General features: G+C 43.5%; 1 protein-coding gene across 4 annotated transcripts in view; it reads right to left on the reverse strand.

The window, feature by feature from the left end:
• EYA2 (EYA transcriptional coactivator and phosphatase 2) overlaps positions 1-21,211 on the reverse strand; it is a 270,278-nt gene that overhangs the window by 59,533 nt on the left and 189,534 nt on the right. For all 4 annotated transcript variants that reach the window (XM_069243467.1, XM_069243465.1, XM_069243468.1 and 1 more), the window contains exons 7-9: positions 20,904-21,081; positions 17,866-18,008; positions 14,134-14,217 (exon numbers count right to left, since the gene is read on the reverse strand). In XM_069243467.1, the coding sequence (XP_069099568.1) occupies positions 14,134-14,217; positions 17,866-18,008; positions 20,904-21,081 (405 nt within the window). The remainder of the gene's footprint in view (positions 1-14,133; positions 14,218-17,865; positions 18,009-20,903; positions 21,082-21,211) is intronic.

Consider the following 21,211-nt stretch of genomic DNA (forward strand, 5'->3'; position numbering starts at 1 on the left):
GGAATGCAGGAGATAAAACAAAAACAACCCTTAAAGTCTGCTCTTTAATCACACCCTAAAAAAGATATACTTGTTGCTGTAAGTAAGAAATCGAATTATTTGTTGAAAAAGGTGCGAGAACCCACTTCAAACAATAATCACAATCCTTGTCACTAAAAAAAACTAGTAGTTTCCAACAAAAGCAGTCACGCTTATCTTTGAGACAGGGTAGAAAGAATTTATGCAATACTCAAACAGTAATAAAGTGAAAACACAACACAATGAAAATTCCAAATCTATTTAGAAAAATAGACAAAACGTTAATGAATACAATGACACCAAGTCAAGTAAATTCCAATCAGTAGAACTGCAGTTATGAATTTTTAAAGTTTGAGGTAAGAATAACACCAGAAGACGGGAAGTGCCAACTTGAGGGTATCTGGTCATGCTGGACTGGAACAAAGGGCCTCATTACAAATGTGGTGGTCCGAGGACTTCCACAGTCGTGTTGACGGTCAGACCGCTGCACTCCAGGTGGTCTGACTGCCCAATACAACCTTGGCGGGTGGACCTGCCAGGGGCCCACCGCCTCCACTGGGAACGCGGTTCCCAACGTGATGACGTCAGGCTGAGCTGTATAGAGCTATGGCGGCGCAGAACTCAGCACTGCTTGCCTGATTATAACTCCCCTCACTGCCAGCCTTTCCATGGTGGTTTCACCAGCATAGAAAGGCTGGCAGTGAGGGTGTGCATGGGCCACAGGGGCATGGGCAGTGCAGGGGCCCCCCTGCCCAGCACCCTCTGAATATGCACTGTCTGCTTTGCTGACAGTGTTCATTCCAGGGGTGCTGGTCGGCCACCTCTGTGCTACTAGATAGCACTTGGCTCCTTTATGGGGGCCGAGTGCTATCTCGTAGGACTGAACCCATCAGTCTGGCGGGAACGCTCTATGACAATGTCCCAGCTGGTCAGACCAATGGGAACATTGTAATAGGGCGGGGGAGTATCCTCCCCGCAAGTTTGGCGGTCCCGCATTGGGATCGCCAAACTCATAATGAGGCAGTATGTCACAAATTCAGGCTGACTGTGAAAGAGTAATGGCAGGACAAGGTTCGTATTTTGCTTTTTGACTTTGCTGTGAAGATGATGCTGTGTACCTCTGCGGAGCTCTGCATCATCCTGAGCCACAGTGTATTTGTTCCGATGAGGTTTTCAGTCTGGAGCTCTGCATCTCTTAGGGGCTCTGTGTGGCTCTGTGCTGAAGCTGTTGAAGCTTTCGGTGTGGAGCTCGCTGGTGCAGCTTTGCCAGTTCTGTGTCGCACTGCAGTGATTCCGATGAGGCTTCAAGTCAAGAGCTGCGCGGCTCTGCAGTACTCTGCATTGCTTGTTGTTGGATCTGGTGCACTCTGACTCAAGCCAAGGCTTAAGAACCTTGAGGACCGCACCTGGGGTCAGAACTCACTTTCACAGAGGTCAGCAGAAGGGACCAGGTCAGTTCCAGTTGTCTGGTCAGCTGGGAAACCGGAAAGGCCTCTGGAACCTTGTTGTGTCCCTGTAGTTCACACAGGAAGTCATCCAACTGACTCTTGAAGTCACTTCTGGGTACCGTCAAGGCATGCAAACCCAGTCTTACTTCAGGATTCAAACAGTAGGGCAGTCCTTCATCTGATCTTCACTGGTCCCAGAGTGTTCTGATTTCAGGTTCTGGGGATGCCGCTTTTATGGCCAGTGACAGCCTGTGGGTTGGAGACACATCTTTGCCTAGTCTGAAAACTGGTTCTGGTAATTTCTTCCATTTGCCCTGGGTTTGGCTCTATACTGGCTAGTAAAACAATGGGCATGCAGATCCAGGTGTGAACTACATCTGTCATTGAGAGGGTAGGCTTCTTCTGAAGTCAGGAAGGTATGGGTACACTGTGTAGGCTACCCTGTTAAGTGCAATCAGGGCAGGGGCGAAGCTCTGCCATACTGTCATGGAGACCCTCATGTCTGCACACTGAGGCCCTTCATCCACTATCTGGGAGGAATACACATCACACTGCACCAGAGGAGAACAATTAACAGGTGACCTTGGAAATCGGGGAAAAAGGCACATTTGCCTCAGGGGGGAAAATTACAATTTGCTAACAGCGGCAGTTTCAAAATAGACATTTAACATCCTACTTGATCATCAGGCTGGATTCTAAGTTCCTATTCCAATGAGTCCTTGAATCAAAATTTTTGCTAGCTAGACCGAAACTGAACTTACAAATTAGAAGGTGTTATACTGTAACTCAGTGTTTTTCCATGGAAGTCACAGCGTTGATATAGTGAAAAATGACTTTTTCACTGCCAGGACAAGCAAAACTTTAAATATAAATGTCTTACTTTTTAAATACCATGCACCGTGCCCTATCGTTATTTAGGGCCTACAATAGGGATGACTTATAAGCACTAAAAAGGAAAGTTTAAGCCTTGCAAAATGTTTATTTTGCCAGATTGAGATGGCAGTGTAAAACTGCACACATATGGTGCAGACCTGGAGATGTGTTTTACAGGGCTATTTCAGTGGGCGGCACAATGAATGCTGCAGCTCACTAGCAGCATTTAATTTACTGGCCCTTGGTAAATGTAGTACCATATATTAGGGACTTGTAAGTAAATTAAAATTGCCAATTAGGCATGTGCCAATTTAACTATATTTAAAAGGGGGAGCACAAGCACCTTACCTCTGGTCCTAGGCCCAGCAAAAACGGGTTCAGCGCAGGAAGGCAAAGATCTGGGGGAATAATGCACAAAAAATGGTCATCTCCATCACTGTGCTGTTACAGACAAACTGGGAGAGTTGGGGAGAAAACACTTGGAGTGCAGGGACAGGTGTTTAGTGGGGAAGTAGCACACAAGTGAGAGACCTAGAAAGCACATGCACTCTTATGTAGTGCTGAATGAGAAAAAATAATTCTCTGAATGTGAACAGTGGAAGAACACAAGTAAAGAGGCTATGCTCCTGGGCAGAGATGAACACAAGAAGATCAAGGCAAGCCATCCAATGAGATGCAAGCAAATGAGAGTGACAATAAAGCCAGACAATGGTAAGCAATGGGCAGGGTTTAAGCCCACTGTAAGTTTTTGGTATGGTCCACAATAAGTCTTGCGCGACCAGATAGCTTAAAGCCCTAAACTATTTTCAGCAACAAATAGGATATTGTAGGGAGCTCAAGGTTAGATGAGGGGTTAATACTCTGATGTCTGCGGTGGTCAAAGGGTGCATGAAGTCACTCTAGTTTTCCCTGGAATTTTGGTGAATTAACACCCATGACTTTAAACCGTACACAATCAGTGTCATCTTAAAGACTTGGAGGAGAGAGGCAACACATATTTTGGGGGGGTCCCTTAAGGAACATATTTTGAATGTTTTGTTCCAATTCCTGCTACCTCAAGCCACATGATGCCAAACAATACTAACTTATAAGTTCAATTTTAAAAGAGTCACACAAAACCAGTTGAAATATGCCTTATCCAGGACCCCAGAAATCCATAAGACCTCACAGGTTAGAGAAAAAGAGAGGTAGACATAGGCATAGCACATGAGAAGTTTAAATAGAGAAACAGAATAGACAGAGGTTAAAGAGGGGAAGTTTACTTTCCCATGGGTCTTTGGACAGTAGGGGCCCTGGGCAATTGCCCACTTCACCCATGTTTTATAATGCCTCTATTCACAATAACAAATATGATTAAATATGTCTATCGGCGTACCATGTGAAGCAACAAGGCAGCATGTTACACTATGTAAATCCTGCTGAAATAAATATATAAATAGCAAAAAGACAAGGCAAGACAATCTGAAACCTGCCACAAGAAACAGACTAGTCCAAACTGTGGTCAGCCCTTCATGAACATTTGCTATCTTTTGTAAAGAAAGAATGAAAATTATTCTCCAAAACAAAAGAATTTGTGGAAATGAGGCCTTGGTGGTCCATGAGTAAGGCAACAGTGACGGTCTTCAAGTTGGACAGCCGCGGCCCGTCCTTTGCGGCTGAGGGGCCACGCCCCCTCACCTTTTGCCCCACATGAAGAGTGACTGTTAGGCTGAGCAAAGGTCAGCCTGACAGACACTCTTCATTTTCCGAGCAGGTAGCCAGGAGCTAGACATGGGGGATTTGTGTAGGCTCCTGGCTGCCTGAGCTGACCTTTGCTGGGCTGAAGAGGTCACAGCTCCTATGGGCATGACCTCCTCAGCTCAGCAAAGTTGCCTCGAGGCCCTCCCCCTCGGTGACAAGGGAAGCATCACCCATTGACTCTGACCTGGGCACTTCAGGTTTAAGCCCTGAAGCGCCCAGGGCGAGAGTCAATCAGTGACACCTTGTCACAGAGTGGGGTGGGGTCAGCAGTCTCACTGACCGCATCCCACTCTGTGACGAAGTTGGGACTGTTGCCTTCCCTCATTGGCTGACCAAGGGTCAGCCAATGAGGGAAGGCAGCAGTCCCAACCCTCCTGGGACCTCAGAGGCTGAGCTGAAGGTAAGTATGTTTGTGTTTTTAAATTAATGGTGCATGCGTATATGTTTGAATGTTTGATAATGAGTGTTGTGAATGGATGTGCGCTGGAGTGTGACTGAATGAATGAGTGTGAGTGTGTATGTGCGTCCCGCCCGCCCCCTCCCTCCTAAAATTACCGGCCGCTACTGAAGTTGGCTAGTTCATCCAGTCAAAATCCAAAGCCAATCGAATAGGGTGTCTCACCATGAGCTATATTTCCTTGGTCGGACCGGCCTGCAATTACTATAATGAGTCCCACGTGGGACATACTCGCTTTATGGCTACCCTTTACGCCCAGCAGTCACAGCATACTGGCCATTACCTTTCGCTTCACACTGTGGTTTGGACAAGAGAACCCTCTTTCAAATTGGCCAGCACGAGGCCCAGAGAGCACTAGAATTACTTGTGCTACACTTGTCTTCCACCTATCTGAAGCACCTTTAAAAACCACTTCTCTGACGCATTATCACATTTAGTGAACCTGCCAGTACTGAAACAAGGATGCCAACAGATACCAACAGAAACCTTCAGGAGAGGTTCACTTTACTGTAAGTTCATGTACAGCTAAGACACAGAAGAGGGGCATCAGTGATAACTTTTTTAATGTGCCCTGCAATGTATGCTTCAAAGATGGCTGCAGTCCAGAACAATGTTCTAACAGCACAGCAGAAAGATCCAATTTTTCAGATCTACAGTTGCTTATTACAGACTAACGTATGGCTTCAGAAACTGTTACACATACACGGGATCCTGGAGATGTTCATGATACTCCTCACAATTGTTTTGTGGGGAAAGCCCACCTTAGGGTTTGATTGAAAAGCAGGTGGAATATATCCAGGTTAAAGTCCTCAGAATTGGAGAAGATGTGTGGCAACTGGTGCACAAATGCAGATTTCTGAGGTAACACCCTCTTCCGATAACCAAAAGGTACAATTGTGCGGCAATACTGAATCTGCTAATTAGCATACCTTACAATAGTCATAATTCTAGGTACAGTATTACTGCACTGGTTTTCACACAAGGCTCATAACGGATCCCATAAACCTGTTGGGGATTTTACATCAAAGCTTCCCTATTTGTTCATTACAATGCAGTTAAAATGGCTAATATCTCCAGATGGTTCCAGGTTCTGGCCCTGTCCTGTGCTCTAACTACAGGACATGTCTATTAAACTCTAAAATAGACCCTCATCCTCAGAGGGACCCGCTTCTCTGTCTTGACCCGGGCCCAGCAAAAACTTTTGACACGCCTCCTCATTACATGGTGCCAATTGAGAGCGCTGAAGTACAGTGTTTTTTTTTTTAAAGTATTATAATTTCCATTTACCTGTCCCTGACCCGTCGAGAACATTCCACGAAACTCCTTGAAGCTACTCGAGTTTACATTACAATTAGAGAGGAGTTCACCCGGTGAACAGGAAGCGCCTGAGGCAGTGGAACATTTGGCGTGTCAGTCTTTACCAGTCCAAAATATGTATCTCCTGTCACAAATGTGCAACGTGTGACCGGGCAGAGACGGCGTCCTGGGAACCAAAAGCACCGCCCGTTCGTCACCAGTCGGCCTATTGTTCCCCAAATGACTGCAGCGAAAAGCGCGGAGCGACCGGTCTTTACCAACATGGTGTTTACGCGCAAAGGGAAATTATTCAATTAGGAAGGCATGCGAGAGGCTCTGGTGGACGCTTTCACATCCACCCCTTCACTTATAGGACAAAGGAGCTCTGAGCTCTGTCAAATGGGCAATTTAGTTTGCGATTTCTCAGGGGCTTTAAATCACCTGCATTAATCTGCGAGGGCCAGGCAGGTTTAATTGAAAGGTACTTCAACAAAATGGCCGGGGCCTGCCAGCACGTCAGGCGCGCATTGTGAAGGCTTGGAAAGCTGAGAGAATCGGACTATAATTATAATATAGCTGGGATCTGAACTTCGCCCTTATCAGCATTTCTTGGAAGGCTTCAAACCAAAGACGTCCGATTCCATGAACAACATGTGAGCAAGAAAGGTGGTGATGTCAGTTCTTTGGAAAACGCTTACCGCCTGCCAAGGTCAGCCTAAGTTGTGCCAGAGTATTTTTATCTGGTACTCGTGTTTGCGAACAGGCATCACGTGCAGAGGTGATGTGCAGGCTGTTTTGTGAGTGCTTGCTCCGCAGTTTTACATGATATTGCTCTAACTCTTTTTCTTTCAATGTCTGAATACCTGGGCTTGGAGTGAACTATACAAATGGAATGAAGGGTAACCTGTATGGCACTGGCAACAGCCCGTGGAAACACACCAGAGCATATAAAGAGGTTCTTCCTGGGCCTTTCCAGGATCAATGTAGGGGCATATGCTGTGTCTGAACTTGCAATGCCCATTCCCACTGTGCCTCCCCCCCCATCCCTGGGCCAACCCACAGAGAAAATGATATTGTTTGTGGCATAATCCCGTTCATATTGGTTGAACTCAGGGGTGGCTCCTCTGCTTGGGCGAAGGAGCGTCGCCCCACCAGCAACAGCAGCAGCTGCAAACTTTTAAAAATAAAAGGATAATAAATGATGAAGAGCGACGTTCAGGTAAGTTTTTTTTTTTTTTAATTGTTTATTTTTGTTTTATTCCCCCCCCCCCGCCCTGCCACTTTTTCAAGTCGCCAGTCACGACTAGTTGAACTTCACATCTGCGCACATACCACAGAGGATGTAGTATGACTGGTGGCATAATACCCATTCACTTAAGTTGCCTGGCTGTCTCTTCTTTGCCGAACCCCTAGAGCGTATACTACCATTTGACCAATCTCTATTCACATGGGTTCTTCCTCTGTCATTCCTAAGGGAATGCTGGAGCTTTACTACAATCAGCGGAAGCATATACCACCATGAGGCACTTCACAGTCAATGTGGTTTTAATATGTCTCCTGTCAGGTGGTATTTGCCCACACCCATAACAAAGTTGGCACCATGGAATAAACTGCAGTTTACAAAATGTTTTTACAGTTGCACCTTCATACAGCCAGGTCCCAAATTACGCTTACACTGGATGGATGCATAATCTATATGTACATCAGCTACAATGCCAGTAGGAATCCAATGCTCTGTCGCAGACCTTGGTTGGATCAGCAGATCTAACTCTTCAGGATAGAATTTTAGGAGCAAAGACAGTAGAGACCTGTCACAGGAGCTGATTCTAGTGCACCCAGAAAACTAGCAACTAAACAATTGGAAGTGAATCAAACAGGGGTAGCGTCCATTCCAGTTTTCAGTGTATTTAATTGTTTTCACCTTCTATCTCATGCATTTTTTTTAATTTTATTATTGAAACATTTTTTTTCATTAGAATGGTGCATGTCCAACATGTGAATCATGGAAGATATCAAATTCACAATTAATTATTTGAAAATTCCATAACAACGGCTTAACTCCACTATACAGGGTCGGAATGGGGCACAAAAGTGGCCCATGTTCACAAACTGGATACATTTTGAACTGGTAAAGACAAGCCATATACGTTTTTTGCAAGGCATGGAAGACTATATGGATATAAGCTTGCGGCTGGCAATGTTTTTTTAATAAAAAAAAATCAACAGGAAAAACCGGCCCAGCAGACAATAAAACAGGCCCACAAACAGCTAAAAAATCGGTCCACATAGTTACCTATCAGACCAGCCTACTGGACCCAGCCTTCCTGGTCAAAAGGCTGGTCCGACCCTGCAACCAGGCCCCCCAACACCATTTCACCACTGTACAGATTTGTGCTGATAGCAATTGAATCCTAATTAATCGGATGTCAGCCATACTCACCTTTGCAATAGGGTGTATCCAGTGCTGCAGAGACAACCACACCTTGTACAATCTCATGAGCATACATTCGGACGAGGTACCGCCTGCCCCACTGCCCAGGTCCATGGGACGGGGCTGTTACCACATACACTGGAGCCTAGGTGGCACAATGCAACTTCATTCTGCACTTGTGTCCCTCTATATGGTTAGTAAAAAGGCGCCACATTTGTGGTGCATTGCAAAGTACCCCGTGTGTTTCTGCTTCACGCACCGTTTTGATCTGCTCTGCAACTGAGTAAACACTGTAACCTGCAAAGTAACACTAAGGTCCGTGTTTACTACAGCTCTGCAGGCCAGCGCAGTTTCAAGTGGTTAGAAGATTGTCGTCGCGCTTTGCATTATGTTGCATGGTGCAGGCGCCCAGGCGACATTTTGGTAAATAGTGACCTGAATGCATGTTTTTGTGACCCCTGTCCAAGTCGACTACAATTTTATTGGCAAAGCTGCCACAAATTACATTCATCTTGGTTTAATCCGCGATCAACTGAGTGAATTAAGCTGTATTTATTTTGAAAATCTATTTTCTCGAGTTGCAGGGGTCCTGTTTCCCTTCGGAAGGGCTTCTTCTGATTTCCAGTCAGGGGTAACTTCGAGTAGGCCTCTCAACAGGCCTCGGCGGGCCTTTAATGTCCCAAGGTGCACAGCGCGCATGACTAACACAATGTAAATAAACACAGCTGAGCCATGAAGAATCTGGAAGGTTTTCTCGTTAGAGAAATAAAATAAACAGATGTCCCTAAGCACTTTGGCTCGTGTTTGTCAAACGGCTGGCAGGCTCTTAGATGTCAGACAATTGAGGCAAGGTAGGACCGCATCTCAAAGAAAAGAAAAAAAGAAGAACGCGTGGCCCTATGTGGAATAAAAGATGACAGAAGTGGAGAAACCTTTTGGGTGAACATCTCAGCTACGCTGTCACTTCAGAATCTTACAAGTGGGTTAAATGTATTTTCTGTTCGTAAAGCCTTAAATGGCAGATGCAGCCGTTGCATGAAGTGTGAATCCACAGTGTTAGTTTAATATGTATTGACGTTGGGCAGCAATTGGTTGCTGCTTAACACAAAAGATGGCAGAATAAAACTTCGCAGTTTGTTGGTTTATGAGAGAAGCAGCCTATGCAGCAAAGTGAAGAGGCAGGATGACCTAATGATAGGCAAGTGAGGCATAAATGATAGAGCATGAGGGCAAACTTATGGCATGTGCCATGCAAGAAATATAGATTGACAGCGGTGCCACTCAAACCTCACCTTCAGATCTCACTTGAAAATCCTGAAACTAACAAGATCTTCCATGGCAACAATGTGCAGAGTCACAGCCATTAATTTAGGAATTTCTCAAGAAGGGCTTTTCTTTATGGGGGAGTTTGAAAGGACGGTGGCATTTTCCAGAGTTCTGCAGGAATACTGGGGACATTTCCCAAAAGGATTTAACAGTTAAATCTGCCCCTAACAATTTCTTTCCATGTGAATTTCTGCAGCAATAATTCAAGCTATGAATTTTTAGGACGTTTCTACTGAAATACCCACCGGTATAGTATTGGAAATTACTTGTAATTTTTAGGAAAGTGAGTATTGCGTTCTTGATGTAACATTTACAAAACTTTCAAAAAATCGGAATGTACCTCCCAGGACCTATCTATGCGATGCACACTTTATCCCATATATGTTGTTTCAGTTGCTATTATCCTCAAAAGCACTATTAATTAGGGACGGGTGAAACATCCTCAGGGAAAATCACAAAGGACGAAGAATCCCGAGTTCTTTTGACTGCCTGAGCCAAAGTGGAGGCTGCTCCACCCACCACAAGTTCCCATTTCCTACTGGCAGATATCGTGCTTATAAATGGGGTGACATCCAGCTACGGAAACCATTTGGATGAACACCTGTAGAAGTATCCCGAATTCGTCTGACTTCCTGAGCCAGAGTTTTGTCTGCCCCAGTCACCACAGGTCACTATTTCTTATAGACAAATATCCTGCCCATGAATGGTATGACATCAGGGTATAGGGGACCATTTGGATGATCCTGGAGGATATAGCGGCAAACTGCGTGGGCAACATTAGCTCTGATTAATGGAAATTCGCCCAACACTAATGAAAGACGCACAAGTCCTCAGTAGTAGGTGGTACGCACAAGTACTGCTTGACAGTGGTAAATCAGTGACCTTCTGCCACCAGGAGCCCTACCATTCAGAGAGAAGAACTTTGACAGTGGAGCAAAAGGATGCACAACAGAGAGCAGTGGCAGTTCAACCACTACCTCTCACAATCCTGAGATACCTCAGGAGTTATTTGCCACTACCAAGAAGGGCCTCTAAATTGGCTTTCTTTTGTATACTTCAAAACTTTGCGGAGTTTAAAAAACTTATTATGTGAGCTTGAGAAGCGGCACATTTCTTCCCATCATTACAAATTCTCTAAGTTTATTCTGTCATATGCTAGTCATAGTCATATGCTGACTAAGAATGAGAAAAAAGATAAAATGGACAGGGAAAAACCATGCAAATAAAAACTGCAACACCACAGAAACTGAAAGTCCTAGGATGGAAAAGCCAGCTTAAAAAAAACTGTTTTAACGAAGTTTAAGGTTCTTTCATAGACAAACTTAACTTCAGTTACCCACCTACAAGAGTTTTAGTCCCAGTTCTGAGCACTGTGGTTTCTTCTAATACTTCTCAGAGGTCATGATGACCCATTCATGGGAAAGCAGTGATCTCTCCCAGAAATTCTCTTGTGGTGTGTCTGAAGTCCTTTCTGACTCTGAAGCTGCACAGTCCCACTAGAATAGTGCATGCCCTTTTGTGCGGAAAAGTTCCCTTACATGCTCCTGACGTCGGAGCCCTTATTCTGCCGCAACAGCAAGTTCTCTTCCAATTTCGGATCACAGAGAACTAATTCACAGCTTCTCTTAGCGAGATGGCCATTACTCAACATATGCCTGCATGTCATAAAGGATCTCGGTTGGACTGTTTACCTGACATTAATCATGTGAATTGAAAGTTGATGAAAGTTGCCTAAACTGTATTATGCATTCGCCTTGAAAAAGCCCCATGCCAATGAGCCACATAGGGGCAAAACGTGTTGGCATGCTTATTATATTTCAACCTTTCACACTATAACTATGTCACTGACAAGAGACTGACCACCATTCTCTCCAACTGTCTAACCCACATTTGTAGAATTGTATTTGTGGGCCATAGGGGTACTGGCCCCCTCTTGGTTATGACTTAGTCCAACTAAAACAGTAGCCACTTCAGGATAGCATAGCCTTTGGATATTACCGCTTTCTCCCTGTTTTGATGCCTTCATTTAGAAGTAGACTCCAATCAGACTCCTGGCAAAGTGCTAGGCAGCCCAACTACAGCAGTGTCACCCCCATGGCCGGTCTGGTAATTCTGTCACTCTGGCATTCACTGTGAGTTGGAGACCTGGGGACATATTCAGAGCTGGATGGGCTACCATGATCCAACCATGCACCCATGGATCTTCTGTGACTGTGGTCTCCTGCAATGTGAGGCTCATTTGAACATTTTTGACTAGGCTCATGTTGATTTCCAGTCCGGCTCAGGTCAGCTCAGGTGGAAAGGATGGAAAGGGTGCAGACTTTCTCCCGAAAGGAAGGATAGGGCTGAAAGGGTCATAATATTCTTTCTGTTCAGGAGGGATCGTGTGGAGGGAGGAAGGAAGTCACAAATTAAAGCCGCCTTAGAGGCAAATTTCTGTACTCATTTATGGTGGTTTGTTGTCCTAGTGCATGGTCCATAATGAACCCATTTCATGACCGAAAAGTTAAATCCTCCAGTGAATGAACCATTGCATGAGTCTCACTGACACATTTGATATTACAAAAGGCATACTAAATCGGTACTACCAATGAGTGCTTCTTGCACATCACACAAGGCCCTTATAATGGGAATCAGACACTTGTAAGACAAGCATGCGTTCAGAAAATTATCCACGTTCTTAGAGAGAGATTTCCGGTTGTGTTAGCCATATAGTACTTAATGGAGTGTCGCCTGATTTACAATTCCTTTGTTTTATGAATATCACAAAATTACAATCAAAACTCATGATAATCAAGAGTCGCAGTGCTAATACTCTGAGTATGCAGGAGGTAACTTTTGCAGGCCATTTCACCAATTCTATATGTCTCTTACAGTAATGAATGGCACCTTCTGCTCCCTGATGAGAGCCAGCACTGCACACAATCTACAACCCACTGGAGAATGGAACGTGGCAATGGATGGGAACTCTGCTGTTGGAACTACCCCACTGGTTGGACCCCCCTATTTATCATCATCAGCCTGCATGTGACTGTATAAGTCATAATTTACACAGGGTTTTATGCTTGCAACTTTATATGCCAATTACTGCTGTAGCGGAGTGTACATGGCTCAAAGTGAAGCGAGACATGAGCTAGTATTATCTTAGGACGTGTATGTAACAGGCACTGAGTGAGATCACTGATAACCACCGGCATAGGGGGTGACACCACATGGACATACTCTGTCCAGCCAGGATATTTCAACTCAGCAAGTCAACAGTCTTCCAAGCAGAATTGCCCAGGTGGGTAAGAAAATGTTCTAGTTGGCCTTTGTGCCCACTCACCTGTGCCAAAAAATAGATTACTGCAATGTATACGGGCTTGGGCATTAGGGCCCAGCAGAAAAAAAAACTATGAGAACTTTACTCACAGACTACAGTTGAATCAATGTTTTTTTAGGTTGTTGTAGCAGAATGTCCAGCAAGCATGGGGAAAGCCAATAGGCCTCGCCTTTGTAACCTATTGGCTTTATTTATTTTTAGCTGTGCCATACAGATTTGGGGATACTGTACAGCATGGCTAAAAACCCTTGGCAAACTACAAACAAATAGGCAGCAACAACGAAAAACATCTGTGAGGGTTAGTTTGCATTTTTGAAGCTCAAGGGTAAATAGAGAGCGAAAATACACCAATATGCATCACAAAATTATTTGTGATGGGGTGTTTTGCACTCAGGTTCAAAACCTGCAATAAACTACTATACAGTATAAATACAATAGAACCAAGCATTATTAAAGCCAACAGCGTTGCCAATATCTTTTAGCCAGGCTGTACAGCATTAGTAAGATGCTGTGCAGAATGATGAAAAGCGAAACAAAAAGCATGATAGAGCTGCGGGTACGGCGGTGTCATTTTTTAGGCATAAGCATGCTCTTTTAAGCAAGCATGCCTCCAAAAAGACATGAATGCCACTTTAAAAAAAAAAAAAAAATACTGATCCGAAATGGATAGTAAAATTTTAAAAAATAGTAGCACTAACGAGATTTTTAGGTGGAGCACCTAGCATCAATTTGCAGCCAGATTCTACCCATAAATAAATGACATTTAAAAAAAAAGACTGCGGTTGAGGGAGTGGGCAGGAGGAGGAAATGGGAGACGATGCAACAGGGTGCGGGAGGTGGGGAAGGAACAGCAAAGGGGAATGGGCGGGTCCAGGGAGGAAGCAGAACTCGAGGGAGATGGGCATGAGCAATAAGAAAAGTAACAGAACTTTAAAAAAGTTCTAAAAGTAATTTTACATCATTATAATAAAATCACATTCATTGGAAATGTTCCTGAAGTCTCTTGCAGGCAGCCCACACTGCACTGCGGGAAGAGGAGCTAATTAAATGTTCATTTTTCTTGCAGACATACCATTTGACTAACCTAGACACAGTGTATATGAAGTAAGCAGCCTGCGTCTGTTTGAACATCCGCTCTTGGGACTACCCCCGCAATTCCCAACACAAAACTGTTGCAGAAACATTCATGCCTTATAGAAAAATAAAGATTGAGCGAATTTACCTTTCCATATCTGGTCGCGAAGGTTCCCGTGAGTAAGGAGTGAAAAATAATGATGGTTTCATCCAAATCCCACACAAACACCCTCTGCGATGAAAGAGGAAACAAGGGAGACAAATGTATTCATGAGCAAGAAGTCTGCAGCCAACAGTTCAGCTCAAGCTTAGTGTATATTTCTTTCCTCCTATGTTTATTTAAGGCTGTGTAGCCACTTCAGGCGCCCATTTATCAACCTTTTTCAAGACATTGAAGCCTTGGATCACTGGGGATACCATGAAATTAGAGCTTTCGCCTCACTCTTCCAACCCACGTGCTGATATGTGGATACTGCAATACTCACTGCTGGGTCAAACATTTCATTAGGGGTGTGTGTAGCTACTACACATGGGATGTGAATGATAGCTAAAGAATAGATGCAGGAGGAAAAAGGTTAGCGCATTGGGAACGTTGGGAGCCGGCCAGCCAATCAGAATGCTCAAAGGCCCCAAATGTTAACATTCCGAGGATAGTCAGCGCCCAACATCTGCAACGGGGGGAAATGTGGAGCGCTGTGAGGGAGTATGAGCAGCCTAACACCTGAACACTTGAGTGATAGAAACCACTCCACCCATTCCACTCCATTGATCCCTGTGCCTTTTCTAATTGAGCTCCCACTCTGTTTCATTTCCAAAACATATACCCTTAGTAGGCTACATGTTCCAGTAGCATTATAGACGTTCTGCCTTGGGCTGTACCAGTTGTTAAATGGGCTCAAAACCAAAACAGACATTACTAAAAAAGGAACATTTCAGAATGTGTATTGTTGTAGATTATATTGTTAGTGATGCAGAACAAAGAAGGAAATATATTTGTTTTGGGCCCTTTTTAAGACACTTTAGTTCTTTACAGGCCTAGGTAGAGGTCTTTAATAGTTTAAATAGGCCTCAGAGCAGACGAAAATGCTATGTCAAAGGTCTGATAAATAAAATCAAGCGATTTCTGAAGGAGACTCCTCCAGTGTGATTTCCTGTACCATTGAGGGAGTAAATTGGGGAAATTCCACTGGGGTATTCTCCTCTGGACTGTTTACCATTGCTAGAACTTGTAGGATTTTTGATTGCCACCCAAATATTGGTCCATTTGAAAAAGGAATTCAGAGAGCGAGATATGTCACTAAAGTATGGAGTATTGTAATGCTGGCCTTTACAAATGTAAAAAAGGCACTGTCTGACTGACTGCAAAATTAAGCTGGTATCAACCTGGTCAAAGACTTTGCTTGTCAAGACCAATGCTTTGTTTTTTTCCTAAAAATAACAACGCCCAACGAGGAGGCGCTCAAACCTGGCTACCACAATAATTCTTTACAAGAGCGAATATGTGGACAATCTGGCCATCTCTTGTCCTGGAGACGTATAAAACCAGAGCTTTATCTTCACTACTCTTCTGTTGAGCCTCTGCTCTTATACAGAGCGCTAAGAAGCCTATGGGCGTAGGTAGTTCTGAAACACCGCAGGTAAGAAAAACACAGTACAAAAACATGGGACTAAGTCCTTTTTGTGCTGGAGCACTGCCCTGGACATTTTGAAAAAAGTATAGGCCTACATTTTTCAGTTTTAAATATATTTCCTCTCTAACACTGGCCCTCAATATGCAAATTACATTCTTCTCTTTCCATTTAAAGAAACTTCTCCACGAGAGACATCTGTGGTCATCAAATGACAGTTTTGTGGAATGTATCGTCTTTGTTCTTAACCCCTACACCTTCAGTAGTACTGTTGAGAATGAATGTTTCAAGAATGCCTTCCTCTCAGACTTTCTTTGCCTTCAGAACAATGGCCTGGCTTGAGCAAATTAACATGTGTACAACACGAGTGTGTCCTGGGGTGGGGGGATGAGGGGGCTCTGAGCTACTCTAGGCCATAAACCCTTTTCTACTGACCCCATCAGACCTACACAGCCCCCCTCCCTCGCTCCCCACCATCATTACATCTGTTGGCTCACTCAAGCCTTAACCTTTGCCTCTTTCACTAAGTGCTCCAGGGCTGCCAGGCGTTAGCATGTGGTGTTGTAGAACCCACAGCTACCACTGCATTACTCAGAAATCTTTGACGATCTCTGTATACATTTTATGATCTTGAAAACACAGACAGACTGCAAAATCATCAGTAAAACAGGTTGAAACAACTGAATAAAGCAACTGTACGAGGATAGGACTATCTACATGATGTCAATGTGGCATCAAGCTACCCAGCGATCCCCTCAAAATAAAAATTGCCTGGGAACCGACGGTGATATAGGTTTATGGGCTTCCCACTGAATTCTGCATGGGTGGTGGGTTGCCTTGCACACACACATGCATACGCGCACACACAACTCTCACATCAGTATGCATGCATGGACACACACAACACACACCACACACATAAGATGTCTGAAGAATTACATTGATTTTTCTTCAAAACATGACTCCTAAACCGGTGCGATTATGTGAAAAGTCTTTTTTTGAATACAAGCATTCTAGAGGAACATAGCTCTATATTTAAATGAAACTGAACTTTTCTTTGACGTTGAGAATAATTATGTGTGTTCTCGTCCTCTGGCAGCTCTTGTGCTTTAAGCTGAAGTAGGAATCATTATATTCAATACTTATGAAAAAGTGCAACTTATAAAGCCTGGATCTAGTCTGTGACTTTTATAGATAGGTTGTCTGATGCACCGACTTGTCATGCTCATGGGCTGGGCATGATTGAAAAGAAATCAAAAGTCAAAGTTGCAAACTAACATTTTTATTTATGAGGTTGACTGATTGTTACATCTGACAGCGTCCTGTGAACAACGGCCATGTACTTCCTATCCATTATAAAGTGTACTTGATACAGCTGTGTCTGACAACATTAAGAAATGTGCATCAAAACATGCATTTGTTCAATCTTTATAATACAGCCTCTGATTTAGTCATAACTTTGAATAAGAAACTAGGGGCCAGATGTAGCAAACGTTTTGCGACTCGCAAACGGCAAAATTTGCTGTTTGCGAGTCGCAAAACGCGTATCCCAATGCAGAAATGCATTTTGCGAGTCGTTACCGACTCGCAAAATGCATTTCAGACTCGCAAATAGGAAGGGGTGTTCCCTTCCTATTTGCGAGTCGCATTGGGATGCAATACCATTTGCGACCGCATATGCGGTCGCAAATGGCATCGCAGTTACCATCCACTTCAAGTGGATGGTAACCCAATCGCAAATTGGAAGGGGTCCCCATGGGACCCCTTCCAGTTTGTGACTGGAGCCCAAAATATTTTTTCAGGGCAGGGAGTTGTCCAAGGGACCACTCCCTGCCCTGAAAAAAAACCGAAACTAAAGGTTTCGGTTTTTTTTGAAGTGCAGCTCGTTTTCCCTTAGGGAAAACGGGCTACACTTCAAAAAAAACAAACTGCTTTATTTAAAAGCAGGTCGCTAACATGGAGGTCTGCTGACGTCAGCAGGCCTCCATGTTAGCGAGTGCCTATACTCGCAATGGGGCCGCAATTTGCGACCCACCTCATGAATATTCATGAGGTGGGTCATTGGGACCCCATTGCGAGTTGCAGTCGGTGTCTGAGACACCGTACTGCATAGCAATTTGCGACTTGCAAATTGCGAGTCGCAGGGACTCGCAATTTGCAAGTCGCAAATTGCTTTTTTCCTACATCTGGCCCTAGGTGACCAGCAGACTCTCTTTAGCTGCTAGCTTAATCCGTAGCAGACCTATACTTACCTCAATCTCATTATCTACAGAAGGGGAGGGATCGTTGCTTCTTTTTGATCTTCCACGTAATTTTCCATCAGATCCACGATGATGTCGATCATTTTCCCCCTCTTTGACTGGTGTTGATGGACCAATGTGGGTATTGCATTCACCTATAACAAAAATATTACATGTATGCCTTTGTATACATAAGGATGTTGTCTACAATTGAATATATGCTTAGTTTTAAGCCCTACTGCACTAGTGATATATGAATAAGATGGTGGTGGACAAGCGTAGACAACTTGGGGCATATTTAAGAAAAGTGGCGCTGCACCCAGTGCAGTGGGACTTCCCGTGCCCCCTTTAGCACCCCTCTACCGCCATCATGTGAGCGCTGTATTTAAAATATGGCCGATCATGGTGCAGGTTAGGGGCAATAACGTCAGCATTTTTGATGCTATTGATGTAGTGTTTAGGGTTAGCGCAAAAATGTTGACGCTAACCCTGAACAGTACATAGGGGCCCATTGTAACCAATGATGTTTCCCCTTTTAATACCTGCTCTGAGCAGGTGTAAAAAATGCTGGAAAAAAGAATGCAAAGAAATCTCTTAGATTTCTTTGTACCTTTTTGTGGCCCCCCTAAAGGGGGAACGACCCCCTTGCATACATTATGCCGCCACTTTGTAAATCTGGTATGGCATTTTGGCCACCTAACGCCAAAATAGCATATAAAAATTAAGCTAATGGGTCGTTAGATGCCGCCAGGCCCTCTTAAATCTGGGCCTTTGTCTCTAGGTCTACAATAGCTAGGTTGGCTTCCTGGATCTGTATCAGAAAGGGTAGCTATGGCTCAGCACAGAGCTAAGGGTCTCTTTTTATGGGCGGCTTGAAGTGTGTAAATTCAATGTATTTAAGTCAATATTTCTTCAACTTTATACATTATTCTAAACAGTACAGCTCAGAAACAGAAAGAGGTAAACCATGCTCACTATTTTCGAGCTGCACTACCTGAAAATATAGCTCTACCTCGGGGAAATGTTGGGTTAAATTAATCAACTTTTCACACTGCAGGCACAAAAAACAGGCGCTCGGCTCTGCACTAAGCAACCAAGGTCTTCAACTGAATCCAACACTAAAGGAAGGTGGTCATTTAGCCACTGGGGAATTAGGTGAATAACCAGTGGCACTGTTCCTCCCTTGCAAAGATCATGGTCCCACTGACCCATGTAGACGTGGGGGAACCACGGTTATTGCATCAGCTGGGCTCAACTGGCTCAAATGGTGGTAATCCTGGACCAGCTGTCAGTATAATCTAGCTAAGATGGGCGACCATCACTAAATCAGAAATATATCACAAGACGCAACGTGAATTACTTAGAAAATCATAGCAGAATTGCACTGAATTCAATAATCCTCCAGATGGCAGAACTTGAAGAAAAATCTGAATGTATGACTTTCGCTATGGGCATTCTGTGAATTGTTTATGGTCAGGGCTAGTGGAATTATAGGAATGCATTGCCCTAGATGGTTCCACATAGTAATGGATTAACAGCAGTTGTCACATAACCCATTATCTGGGGAATAATCTGCACTTTTCAACAAACAAATGTCTCTAGTGGATCATAAGTGGAAAAAAAGATTCCATCCATGGTTCGTCGCAGCTGCAAAGACTTTGCAAAGTTTAAGTGTCTACCGTTCACATGCTGGCTGCTGTTGCAAAAGTGTCAGCTTCGTACTACTGAAGTGTAACCTTTGCCCAAACAGTTTTAATGTATGTTAAAATGCCAGATTAGTGAAGTGTTACTGCAACAGAAGGTGCTACATTACGCCATGTCATTTACATTTTCTTGGGGCCTAAGTTAGTAAACCTGCTACATAATTTGTTCCTCCATTGCCACATAACAGTGACCCTGTTGAAGGAATAATTGTATTCCCAGCAACAGTGCACTTTACAATAAATAAAACATGGTCGATTAGAAGATAAAAATCCTCGCTTCTCCTTTGCATTCTCCTTCTGAAAAAAACAGCATGCTATTCTGTTCTCAAATATCATATTATCAACCCTTCCTAAAATATCTTGCAAAGTGGAGTACTACCGGTGTCATTAAGTGTTAAGATCATTCCAATCTGAACTTAAAAACATCGATGGAGTCTGCAAATGGCACCTGTGAAGCCTGTTTCCTAATGGATCTTTTTACAATGCATGAGATGACTCTCTATTATTAGCATTAAATCTCTTTTTCTCAAGCTTTAGAAGATGGCATCTTGTTTTGTCTATTGAACTATTTGTGGTTAAACAAGTGACATGCAAACTGCCTAACTGGCCGCTTCAAACAATAAGAATCAGTAATTGAAACCCAAGTTAGCCTAACTTATACTGATAGATTTGCTGGTTTGCCATTAACATTTTATCCTACTCTGAGAAACAGAAAGAGTAGTATTAAATAAAAAGTCACATTTTCTGACAACTTCATTTATTAGTGGTGTTCTTGAGCTATTCATCCCTACACTACCCTGTTACTCGTTATTTATGTCTCATCTATGGTGCCAATTACAACTTTAGAAAATATTGCGAGTGCTTGAGGGGCGAACATCAGCAGAAAAGAAAAGCATGTTTAGTTGCCTGCTGTCCCCCTCTTACAGCAGTTCTTAATTTGAATTCATAATCGTACATTAGAATTACGTCTGATTCCTCCAAACTAACTCACGTCTACAATCATAAGCAATAAAATCTTATTTTTTTTCAAAATCATACTTTCTCAGGGAGTGTACTTATCACCTAGTAGGGTTCTGATATTAATTCATTCTGGCTCATGCTTTCAAAAAGGAGTGTCATTGTATGACATACATACTCCCTGCAAAGCTACTGAGCTCTTCGCTGATTGGCTGAAATTGCTATCTTATCAGCTTAAAATAGCTTGAGTTTATATCATCCATCCACGAATGAGCTGCCCACCCTGACCAAAACTATAAAAAATTATTGCGAAAACACTGAGAGTCGAAGAACTTACTTTCCTGATTTTTTTAGAAGGCTACCTCTATGATTGTTAAAAAGTCAACTTACCAGGGACTGACTCAGGGCTCTGATTAGTGATGTTGTGCGACAGCTCTTGGACTGAGTAGGAAGCTGTTGAGATCGCTGATGGACTGATGCTATTGTTCGATATATACGGAGAGTTGTAAGAAGGGTTGTAAAACTGGGAGTACTGACTTTGAGTGAATCCTGCATAGGATGGGTATTCCTGGATAAAGAGAAAAGACAAAACATTCTCATATCAACACTGGAAATCCCTAAATGTGAAAACTAAATGATTTTGGTATGACCTGTGAAATATTTCATGAAACTGTAGATAACCGATATACTTCTAAATT

Source organism: Pleurodeles waltl, chromosome 7 (assembly GCF_031143425.1).
Source record: "Pleurodeles waltl isolate 20211129_DDA chromosome 7, aPleWal1.hap1.20221129, whole genome shotgun sequence".
NCBI classification, from domain to species: Eukaryota; Metazoa; Chordata; class Amphibia; order Caudata; family Salamandridae; genus Pleurodeles; species Pleurodeles waltl.